Below are 12,529 nucleotides of genomic sequence, written 5' to 3'. Positions count from 1 at the left end.
TTTTCTTTCCAGGGATGACCAGTTTTTTTGGGAGCCATTTTGGTATTGTGGTTAAACAGTTCATGTTCATTGGCTGAATAATAAAAAAAACTTGTTCTCCTTGCTTTAGATATCATAAAGAATTATGTGATTGTTTTGGAATATTAAAAGTACTGAATGTAATTATTCTTTTCTAATAGTCCTCTTGAAGAGAAAAATGTCTGGAAGAAATTATTTTCACGTTTTTCAGATTTTCTGTCAGTCCACATAGCTTACTGGTCTTTTAGACTTACAGTTTCCTGTTACTTGAGTAATTCAGCGTTGAGATGAACAGATCGCAAATGTTAGCTGCCAAATAACTCAAGACTGAAGAAAGCTTAAAACTGGAATGGATAAATATGATTATGATCATCATAATTGTAACTACTGATCAATGACGAAAGATAAATTTTTTCCTCCTTACTAATATGCTTAATAAAAATGTTATATTTACTAGCATTCACACTAAACCTTTCAACCTGGAAGACACTTCATATGACATAAGAAATAATTTTCATTTTTCTTTATTTATATTAGGAAATATTTTTCTTTCTTCTTTAACTAATATCCAAATTGCCAAAGATGAAAGATAAATTAGTGTCTGAAGCCAGTCTGGAATTCAGAGTTTGCTGAATTCCAGACTGGCCGTGTTAAAAATTCAAGGTTAAAGATGGGATTTCTTTGCTCCTGTTAGGAACCAGCAGGGTTTTAAACCTTAGTTAATCTCAAACACTCCTAAGAGGCAGAATGAATTCAATGCTTTTTCTGTGTTGTTTTGGATTGACAAAGGTGAAGGCCAGCATGAAGAAATTTTCAGAGCTGCAGCTTTATTCTCTCTGAGTGTCCAGTTTATGCCTTTGTCCACTGTCCACTGTCTCCCTTGCTGGCTTCCTGTTTATGATGTGCTACTTAAGCATCTTTTTATAATCAGCTGTAGTTCAGTGCAAGGTGCAGTCTTCTCTTTTTTTGAGTCCTGTACTTCCTGTTTCAATTAATTTTAAATTCTTCCCATGTAAACAAGCTTTCCACTTCTTAAATGCTAACCTTTTCCCTGTGGAATCCCCTTTAACTTTCTCATAGAGCCATGGAGGTATTTTTTGATGTTTTTGTTCTCTGTTCCAAAAGCTATGTATCTAGGATTCACTTGAGAGTCAGCATAATTTCTCTCTCTCTCTCTCTCTCTATCTCTCTCTATCTCTCTCTATCTCTCTCTATCTCTCTCTACTCTATCTCTCTCTATCTCTCTCTATCTCTTTCTCTCTCTCTGTTGTTATTATGATGCAGTCCTAAGAGGGCCTCTGTAATCACATTTCTGTCTTGAGGGCTGGGGATGTGTGGCGATGTCCTCACATATGTCTAGATATGTGTAGATTAATATTCCACACTGCTTCTAAGCTGCATGTTGTTTTGTTGAACACAACTAACCTCAAAAGGACAATTATGCCATCTTTCACAATTCCTTTGATTTGTGTGCACGAGCAGTAACTGATTAATTTGGTGCCTTCCTTTTCCCTTTTCTTTCCCGGTTAAAACTCTTTGATGAGATACCTGGTTTTAATAGTTTTAACTGGAGCTACAAATGATGTGATGTAATGAAGAAATGAATACCGCATTGTAATGTGCTAGAAGTGTTAGAATATATGTCTCATGCAGTGTATGTCTGTTTAATGAGGGAAAGTCTACTCATGTTTTCTTTTCCTGTTTCTATGTCTGAGTTTGTTTCATGACCCCTGCCTGATTCATCTAAAAATTGAATTCTGCAGATACAACAAGAAACAGACTAATTTAGTTATACCACATGAGGTTTCCTGACTGCCTTTTACAAAATTATTCACATCTTTGTGTTACAAACAAAAAAGACTTTCAAGCTTTCCTCCCCCACACCCTCCAGTATAGCTGTATAAGGCTTCTTTTGTCTCTGTTCATATTGAGATGTCACAGATGTGTACACTTTTCTGGGTTCTTTTCTCACATGAAACTCTAATGACCATTCCTCCTTTGATTCCTTTCTCAGGCAAATTGGTGTAGACTATACAAAATGAAATTTAGGTCACAAATTATTTTTAAATTATTCTACTTGAATGAATGGAAGATTTAGCTGCTGGTATTTGTATATACTGGAAACCTATGGCAAAATTTGGCAGAAGCTGGTTGACTTAAAAATATCACCAAAGCAGTGTGCAGTTTTAGTGTGAAATGTAAGTGTGCAGTTGAATTTTAAAGATGTATTTATGCTATCCTGAAGATTAAAGGCAGGTGTGTTCACCTGCACTGTTAAAACAACTAGGAGTATTAGGAATAACTAATTTTAAATAAATATTTTTAATTTTATGTATTTTAATTTCAGTTTTACTGGGGACCATGATAAACAGATAAAGGACCACCTTAACAGCAAACAAAGCGCATGCTTTTCTCTGTCATGCGTTTTGTTTGCTATTAACATGGTCCTTTATCTGTTGCTCTAACTGGCAAACCGGAATGCTTAGGAAACAAATTAAAAAGCAATGACATTCCAAAAATAGATCCACATGCATTATTTATCATAGGAACAGGAGATGAACTCCAAGCATCTTCCACCTCTGACCATCTCTTAACTAAAAGTGTCCTGTCATATTAATACATGCAAAGTGAAAAAGGTTCAAGTTAATTGTCATGTCTGAGAAATAGCCCAAGAGTGCATGGTGATTACTAAACATAAGCACTGCAGGGGAATTGGTAAATGAAACCTGGCAAGGTCTGAAAAATCAGTCTCCCTAAGATAGAATGTATAATATAAAATGAATGTGCATGAAATTAAGAATATTTAACATGTTGCAGCAAGGTATGTTTCACTGTCATTATAGATGGCCCCTTTTTTTTTTAACTGAAAGTCCTGATTCAGTGAAGTCTCTGAATCATTTATTACCTAGTAAATCACCTTTTTGTCTGTGGGAGGAATGTGAGAGGGAGAAAGAGTAGAGAATGATCAAATGCCTGTGTTTTGGAATAGTATTTTATTAATTACTGTACTGGTGGGGGAAGTGCTGGATAAGTGGATAATATAATTTCCTGTTTGCCTCATAATGTATAGGTGCTTTAATCTTAAAAGGTAATGAAAGACTTTTTAGTATAAACTAGTTACATGAAAACCTCTTTATTTACTCAGTGTACATGCATGTCTGTTTCAGTGGTTTGTTTCATTGCACTTTCAGATTCACAAAGCTGTAGTAAAGGTTCAGTGGCATTTTTTTATCTGCTGCATTTGCTCCATCCTCAGAGGTTTAAAAGTATGCTGTTCTTATGCACTCTAATTTAAAGTGTATTGTATTTGGATTCTTTTTTTAAAAGGCACAGTAATTATCTCTGAAACATTTAAGGAAGATTGCAAGTGCTACCCTTTTTATGTCTTATTTTAAAAAGTAACTATTGTGTTCACCATATCTGGCACATTATATATAGGTATATTTTTAACGCGAACACAGTGTAGTGTGTTCGGTCTTTAGGTGTCTGTCATATTGCTGTTGTCTGTGCCGCAGGTAACTTGTCGCTTGGCCATCTCATCTGGACTGTAATGTAATGATCTTTCTTTGTGTCTTTTACAAATTTGATCAAAAAACCTACCATATGTAAACTTTGATTTGGTAGCCAGGCTGTGTTGGATGCTAAAGTTCTTCATGGTGTGAACTAGTTATCTTTGTAGCTCATCCTGAGAGAGGGTAAATTAGTCAAAGGTCAGTATGTTGAGAACATTGAGATCAAAACATGATGATTAATGTTTTCGTTTGAGCACTCTTGGCTTTTGGTTGAGCAGGCTTTAGACAGGAAATTGTATGCTCACGTGTTGAAAGTTTTACTAATGTGAGATCCGATGGGGAAGCTGACTGCACAGCCCCAAATGCCAAGCGCTTAGTGCGTGGCTGTGCTTTGATATAAGCACCCTAATAACATAAACTAATTCATGTGAAGCGGAACAGACCACAGTGTTAAAATAAAATATTTTTAAAATTTAAGATGTTAAGCTGTTGGCTAATGCCTCTGTATTTAGAAGAGGAGCATGTGGGTTTAGCATAGGGACAAGAGCTGAATGGTCTACTGTTCAATGTATAGCAGAGATGACAGTTACTTGAAGTTACATATTATATATTATTTTTGTTTTCCAGGATGTGACCTAAAATGAATTCTGATTCTGAAGGTCCTCTGAAAAATATGCAGTGCTTGAATGTTTGCTAAGGACTAGTAAGTGACTGATCTCATATTTGGACTATATATACCTGAACATTTTTAAAGCTACAGTTTAGTATATGAGAAGCATGTACTTAAAAAAAAGAAAAGAATGGGAGGGAAGAAAGAAGAAAAAAACCCAACTCAAACCAAAAACCTTACTGCACCACTGCCAGAAAGTGAAATTGCTGCTTATATTCTTGTGGATTCCTGTCTATGTAAGTGGAAACATCAGTTGTTTCTGTGGTCAGTCTTAGAGCAAAAGAATCTCTGCATAATATCAATAATATTTTGAATCAGAAATTTCAATACTTTTGATACTTTTTTTTTGTGTGTATTTGAGGGAGATACAATGTTGAAATAACAAATTTGCACAAAGTATACAGAGTCGCAGAATGGAATATCCTGTAGTTTTATTTGTTAAAATTTCAATGTTGCAATCTGCATCTTGCAAAAATGTGTGACTTATATCTTGTGTTTTAGGAGGGAGGATTCTATTAAATATTCTAACATTATATAAAATTCCAGGGCATGCTCATGATTCATTGAAATGAACTTGTGTGGTTTAATTCCTTGTAACTGGCTTATTTTGAGTAATGCTAAGTTCTGCTTAGTCAATTTCTCAAACAAGAAATCAGCTTAGACCGAAGAGCTTCCAAGGATGTAAAATACCATAAGTACATATACTTAATATAGGAAAAAATTGGTGGTTTTGTAGGACCAATGAAGTATTTAAAATGTTTTCATGCAAAAAAACATTATGTAGGAAAATATTTTGGAGATGTTTTAAATTAGTATTGTATAGTTGTGCATTTTGGAGGGTAGTCAAGTTTCAGTGAAACAGATAGAAAAACTAAATCTGAAGCATGTAATTGTTGGTATTTTTGGGCCCCCTGCTAGGACAAAACCTTCTCACTTGCCACGTCCTGTTTGCTGGATAGGTCTTTCATCTACCAGCTACTGAGAGCAGTGGCACAAGGGAATCATGCTTGAGCTGGACAAGGAAATGAGTGCATTGAAAGACAAGGTAGCAGAAAGCAATCTAAGGGATATTAAGTTAGTGGCTTTCTGAATTCTGTGGGGGTGAGTTGAGTAAGATGAGGGAAGAAATTGTTGTATCAAACTGAAAACTTTCACTTTTACTAAGCTTACTGTGCTTAGTAATTACAATGTCATTTTGGCGTGAATGCACTGTAGGAAATGGCCTAAGAAACTTTCCCCATTGCAAACATACTGTATTGTTGGCATGTGCATCATTTTCTTGTTATTCCAGGGTGGAATTTTAGAAGACAATGGATTTTACCCTGTCAAAATACTGAAGCCGCGGCAGGTTGGACGCTGCTACTCATAAACATTCATGGTTTCTTAAAAAATCTATGGTTTTGTTTGGAAGGCCATACATATGCTGTTGCAATAGATGGATTAGTAATTACTGGAACTATTTTATCTGCCATGTGCAAAACCCCAGTACCTTTTTAACAACCCAGTTATGCTTTTCACTGAGAAGTGAATAGACGTTAAAAGTGTATGGTGCATTGCAAAGGGTGTAGGCATGAGCAACTTAATAATAAGGACTGGTGGTTTTTTCACCAGAGCTACTGCTGAGCAAGAATGTCTTTGTTATTTTCTGTTTTCTTGAATTGAGAAGAAGGTAGGCAAATTTAAGATTATACATGCGAAGATGTTGCCAATAATCATGAAAGTTTGGAACTTTTGCTCCAAATATTGCTGCCTACGGTTCCACTCCACTGGTGGGATTAGGAACATCATGATAGAGTGGTTCATTATTGCTACAATCAATGGAATTAAACAGTGCCTTGCTTTGAAGACTTTGTTTTTGGTAATTTATACTGATCTAAAATTTAACAGAATTTCTTGCATTTGCCCAGTTTTATGTAGTAACTCAGCTATTCAGTCACATTAAGCTAGCTTTTAGATTTATTTTAATCATGCAAATAAGAAAGAATTTCACTCTAATTCTTTTCTTTAAAAAATGCTTCATTTAGGTAGATAGTATTGTGTGGTATGACTAGCAGAGAAATCTTTCTAGCCAGCTTTAGTGGTTCATAAGCCAGAAATAGTTGCTGCCGATTAGCTCAGAGAGTAAATTTACAAAGATGCTTGTGTGTTAATTTTTTTGCTTTTAGTAGGAAAAATACATAAACGTTTCAACTTTTGAAACCTGTGTTTCAGAGCTGTGTTTTGAAATAATTAGCTTCAGGAAAACTCTCGAAACCTCCAAAATAGCCTTCCTTTTGGAAAAACTTTTTAGCCCACTAGAAATTGCAAGTTCAACTTCAATAAAGAAATGTAACATCTGGTACTTTCAAAACTGGTGATTTCTTTCATTAACTCACTGAGGAGTTAATAATGAAAGAAATTGCTTCTTTTGCAAATACTTCCTGTAGCTAAGAAATTAGTTTGACTTTTTAGAATTTGTACTGTAAATCCGTCTGTATTGGGAAGCAGCTTCTGTAATTTCCTTAGCTAAACGGTTACAGAGTTGTTCTAGGCATGACCCGCCTGTGCAGCTTGTAATGATCTTCTTAGTGAAAGGAAAATGCGTGTGCAGCAACTCTGCAGCTTCAGGCCTGAATAAACTATCAACAGCTACTTGGCTGTAAGAGTAGGGAAACAGTCTATGCAAATTACTGATTTTTCCTTCCTTGTCCAAGCTTGTATATTTATCATGTTTCTGAGACAAATTGTTGTAATTTTTGTTTTTCTATTTAATTACATTGTGAGTTATCTCTCAGTACAAGTAGATGTTAAACCAGAAATTGCATTTCTATTTTAAATCATTTAAAACAACCATGTAACCTTCAAAATTATGATATAGTGAAATGTCTATCCTAGCTCAAATTTTTAACTGCTTAATGTGTTTCAAATGCTTCCTTCTCTTAAACAGAATTTACTCTTGGGTTCAGACATACTTGTTTTGTCCACATCTTTTCTGAGTTAGCCTTAAGACTTACATTTTAAGCTCTTCCTTTCTCTTTCCACATTAGCTCTTAAACCTTCAGCTCTGACTGTACTCAGCCTGTAAATGTAGTTAGGGAGGGAGGGAGGGAAGCAGCAATCCTGGAAGTGTGTGCAGGTGTCACCTACAGCATGCCTGAAGATGCAGCCTCAGCTGTGAGGTCTGTAGACATAGGACCTTGAGTAATATGTAATGCTGAGTATCAGATAATGAACTGCTTTTTGCATGATCATAAGCTGTTTTTATAATCTCTTTTTTCCAACTGCTTACTTGTTCAGATGAGTAGATTTTCATTCAGCTAAATGACGCTAATTGAAGGAAATACGATCCCTGCAGTTGTCCAGTTCTGTACTGGCATCTAGTGGCCTAACAGTGTATTTTTCTTGAACTTTATGTAAAGCAGGCCACTACGGATATATTGGGGTTTTTTTTTTTGCCCGGGAGGAATACATAAATGGATAAAGGTCTTCAGACTTGTTCTTCCATCTCTCTGTTGGGTTTGTCTTATTCATCCTGTTTCTTTAGCAAATATTTATGTGTAAGACCAAGTTCCTATCTGTACAGTTCATGCCCATAGTACAGAGGTAGGCATCTTTTGTAATTGTTTATTTCAAATGGAAGATTATATTTGATTGTTGGGTTTAATTCTGTTGTCATTTAAAAAACATGTTATCCTTCCTTTTGTAATATATATGGATTGGCATGAAGATTGGTTATGATAGAATTTTATGTTAAGCATTGTAACATTTTATTAGCTGCAAAGAGAATTTTTACTTTAAAGAGATGCCATTTTATTTCTGGGCTTTTTACATGCGCTAGAGTAATCCAGTCCTTTGTCCTGTCTAGCTTTCAGAATTTTGTACTGCTGTCCTGGAAGCAGTTAGTTGATTGGGTACCCTTTGAGGGGTTGGTTGTCTTTGCTGCAAGTGTACACTGCTGACTTGTGTTTAACTAACTTCTTGTTCAACAGGGTGCTCATATTCTGTTCTGCAGAGCTTCCTGAGCCAGTTGGCCACCAGCCTCTGATACCTTAACATAAACTTCATTTAGTGCTATCAGTTTCTTGTCCTTGTGGTGTGTTATCACTGACTCCTAGGAATTTGGTCATCCTAGAACAGTTTCTTTTAACAATTGTCATAATGGTAGTTTTTGCTTGTGGAGACAAAGAACTTTTTCTTTGAAAGAGTTCTTAATGCTTGGGTTATGTTATGCAAAAAGGTTCTCTCTAACTGACAAGTCTAACTCTATTAACTAAATATTTAGCAGCATTTATTGCCACTGCTGTGCAGGGTAAAGAACTGAAGTCTGAACTAGAATGCAGTAAGTGAAATTTACACTTAATTTGGAAATTTCTGTAAAAAGGATAAAATAGTGCTTAATTTCTAACTGCCTAGATCTGTTTTGTCTCGTTGTAGTTAGAAGACCAAAACCAATTTTTTACATCTTTTTATAGTTCTAGTTATGTTCTAAAATACTCCAACTAGATACATAGCATAGATCCATTAAATTTTTTTCCTCCCTCAGCATGTTGTTGATCCTAGCATAGCAGGACCTCACATGGCTTTCTTCTCTCATCTGTGTCTCTGCTCCTTTTTTCTCTTGGGACTGAGGGGAGATGAGTGTCATATATATATATATAATCTGCCATGTTTGTTTAATGTAACTAGACTTCGACAAAATCACCTGATATTTTATTGGGTTATGGCCCAGTCTTTGCTGCAGAAGCAATAGAAATGAAAGACAGTTGAAGTCTTTACTTGCCTTGGCCTCATAGTTTTAGAAAACTGCATGGATTTTAGAAGATTTAGCAAGAGATGTGAAAACTATAGTAACCGGTAAAGATGGTAATAGTAATCTATTGGATTTATGTAGAGATGAGTGTGAAACTCCTGATGAGTATGAAGCCCCCTCATATACTCCTAAGGATGAAAATTATTTGTTTCTGCAGCTGTGTTTTGATATAACATTAATTTATTGCTTTCTTTTCAGGTTATCTAAATATATGATTAAATACTGAGAATTTTTTTTTTTAGACAAATTGAAGCTATACTGTGGTCCCAGTTTTATGGTGCAAATTTTAAATATCTCTGAAAAAAATTAAATGAATTTTTAACCTTTACTTTTGCTTAGAGTGATAGAAAGCTTTAATAAACTGTGTTTTGGCTAAATAAAGAGTAGATTTAAAAGAAAGGTAAACAAACATTATTTTTTAGTAGCAAAATGTTTATGGATTTGCATTAAGAAAACTCACTTGTAAATCTGATAAAAATAAATTACTTATCTGGATAAGTTCTCTGCATTTTGAATTAGAATTTGGAGCATTTTATTCATAATTATTATGTCATTGCTTTTAGCTGCTGATGCAAGGTCAAGATGAGTGGATTAGGAGAAAACTCCTTAGATAGTTTGACTAATGAGTCAAGGAAGCGCAAGCCATTGCCCTGTGATACACCAGGTGCAAGGTATGTTTATATTGAACTTAACTGGTATTTAATAAGTTTTTAAAAATACTTTTCAAATTTGCATCGCAATTTAGAGAAAGTTCTAACTAAGGAATTTTAAAGGCATCATCTTATATCTGGTAATTGATTTGACAGGCCTCCTTTCAGGCGGTTACATTTATCAAAGAATACTGCAAGAGGTTGAGCTTTCTGCTGATTTGTTCGTACTTCTGTTTCATTTAAGTTCATCTTAAATTTTGTCAATCTATGCTATCTTCCTGCCCCTCACCCAACTCTCTCAGATACTGTTGTCTGAGGGACTCAGTTTTCTGTTCCCCACGAGCTTCATTGCTCTCCACCACGTTAAGATTTTTTTTTCCTTTCATGTTTCTTCTTCCCATAGAGCATTAACTTGCTTTAAATTTGTTGTCAGGCATTGTGTGTACTAATAGTTGTCCCTTTTATATATACATCCCCAGTGCCTCATGCCAATTGCCTTCATCATTATAAGAGATCATGTATTATGAGAACCTTAAATGCTTCCACTGTTTCCCAGTGTCTTTTTATGAGTGTCCTCCATTCCATTTTCTCTTTCCCTTTCTACAGTATCTCTCATGCAGGAGTTTTTCAGATTGTCACCCTTCATTCGTTTTCTTTATCTTTCAAACTCCTGCTTTGTCATGTGTTTGTTTTCTTCAGTGTTGATCCGTGCATACTTTCCTAACTCCTTTACTTGGTTTCTTCCCAAAGAATGATTATTCTCTTTCAATTACCTTGATGTGTCCATTCTTACCCCTGCCCCGAGTCCATCTTTTTCTATTCTTACCGTATTGTGTATGACATTTCTCGCTGTTGGTTTAGGCTGTAGACAGTCACTTTACTCAGCACATTAACCTGGGTAGGAAAAAGAATTTGAGAGAGACATTTTATCCAGCAACATTAGATTGTCTGGGATTCTGCTTTTCTTGCATGTTGGGATGACATTTAGGTCCTGATGCCTAGAACTTTATGAGGTATCACCTTCTGTAATAATCTCTTTACAATCAAACTGAAGAGAGTTAATAGAACACTAAAATTTAGTTTTGTTTGTCTAGTAAATTTTAAGCGACTGTAAAGCAATTTCTAAGATTAAAATATACTTTCTATATGAGTGCTATAATTTTATAACAAAAGCAGCTGCTCTTTTCATTAAATCTGACAGTAGAGTAAAAGAGTAAAAACAGGAGGTTTTTTTTATTAATAGGTTTCTTCTGTTCTCATGATATCAATTTGTACTTAAAATTCTTAAAAAATATGCAAACCAAACACAAACCCCAAACCAAACAGCAGTGTAACAAAACACACACATTTACCCTTCAGATTCATGTTTGCTGGAAGAATAACTACTGCCTAGGTTTAATGGGTGGGTGTTAAGTCAAGTACATTATTGTCCACAGAGTGAGCACAGGTTTTGTATAGGATGGTATATTACTGTACAAAATAATGTTTTTGATTCCTAGTCTGGTCTGCAGTGGCGAGAAGCGTCGACGTGAGCAGGAAAGCAAATACATTGAAGAACTGGCTGAGCTGATATCTGCTAATCTGAGTGACATTGACAATTTCAATGTCAAACCAGACAAATGTGCTATCTTAAAAGAAACTGTGAGACAGATTCGACAAATAAAAGAACAAGGTACAGTTCCCTGCTAAGTAAAAATTAATAGTTTAATTACATTGTGATTCTTTTTTTGCAGCAATAGTTGCTTGGGAAATTTAGTGTTTTTCGCAATAGCATGTAACTGAGCAGGTCTTTGACTTGATTCAAACCTTAAATGAGCCTTAAGTAATTTTCTATTTAAAAGTAAACAAGTATTTATCATCACTTTTTATTTGGAATCAGGATTTTAAAACCTCGTATGGCCTTTCTTACCAGTTTCGTACCACAGACAAGTTAAAAAAAGAGGAGATGGTACTCTACCATCTGCTTGTACTCTAGACCAAATACTCACTGGTATGAAGAATACATGCCATTGCCTTTCACTTCAAGAAAACCTATCCTTTTCTTATGGGCAAGCCTCCAATCAGAAATAGTGATTTTTATGGATTTTTTTTTAATTGCTTTTTTAGTGTGATTGAATGTAGTCAGAATATAGTCAACTCAACAAAGGAGAAAGAAGCAATGCATCATATCTGGGTAAATTCTGTCAGCTAGGGTAAACCCAAGTGATATAATTTTTTTTTTTTAATCGACAGGTGTATGCAAAACCCGTGTTTTGAAATATGAAGTGAGGAGTATATATAATTTATTTTTTTAAGCACCACTCCACCCCCATCTCTACCTCCCAATGACTAGCCTCCCAAGCAGTATTAGAAAAACTGAATGTGCTGTGTGTATCTTATCTCTTGCGGTAAATTGCCACATCTTATGCTAAAAAAATTTTCCAAAATCATCCTCTGTTTTTAAGGTTTTTTGTAGTGTCATTGAGTGTATTCTAACATTTCATTATAGAGTAGAGATCTTGTACTCCTCTTGTGGTCTGCTTAACCAGCCAGCAAGTACCACAAAATAAAGCTCACAGTGTTTTTTCTGTAATTCTGCTGCATGGCATGGATTCCCATTCCACCTTCCCCTGCGATAAATTAACTTAGGATATTTTGATTATTAAATATAACTTTATTATACGCATGTACACACACACACGTATATACACATACAGGCACACAGCTGTTAACATGAATCAAAGCCTTTTTGTAGAACAGTGGTGATGGCATCTGAAGACTGTGACCAATGATAATGAGATGATCAAAATAAAAACATAAGATAGAGATATGTGAATGTTTTTAATGTCTGTTGAAAGACTCAGCAGGTATTCATCAGTAGTGAAAAACAACAAGAAATGTTCACAAAGCA

The 12,529-nt window shown here is 35.1% G+C and overlaps 1 protein-coding gene across 19 annotated transcripts in view; it reads left to right on the top strand.

Annotated features, from left to right (window-relative positions):
- NCOA3 (nuclear receptor coactivator 3) overlaps positions 1-12,529 on the top strand; it is a 54,039-nt gene that overhangs the window by 21,048 nt on the left and 20,462 nt on the right. For 9 of the 19 annotated variants that reach the window (XM_059862722.1, XM_059862707.1, XM_059862709.1 and 6 more), the window contains 3 exons: positions 4,158-4,233; positions 9,553-9,660; positions 11,139-11,311. In XM_059862722.1, the coding sequence (XP_059718705.1) occupies positions 9,572-9,660; positions 11,139-11,311 (262 nt within the window). In that variant the 5' untranslated portion in view covers positions 4,158-4,233; positions 9,553-9,571. Of the gene's footprint in view, positions 1-4,157; positions 4,437-9,552; positions 9,661-11,138; positions 11,312-12,529 lie in introns of all 19 variants that reach the window. The other 10 variants (XM_059862708.1, XM_059862715.1, XM_059862710.1 and 7 more) reach the window with 2 other exon arrangements.

Source organism: Haemorhous mexicanus, chromosome 18, assembly GCF_027477595.1.
Source record: "Haemorhous mexicanus isolate bHaeMex1 chromosome 18, bHaeMex1.pri, whole genome shotgun sequence".
Classification (NCBI taxonomy): Eukaryota; Metazoa; Chordata; class Aves; order Passeriformes; family Fringillidae; genus Haemorhous; species Haemorhous mexicanus.
This window is presented reverse-complemented; position numbering and strand designations above follow the sequence as displayed.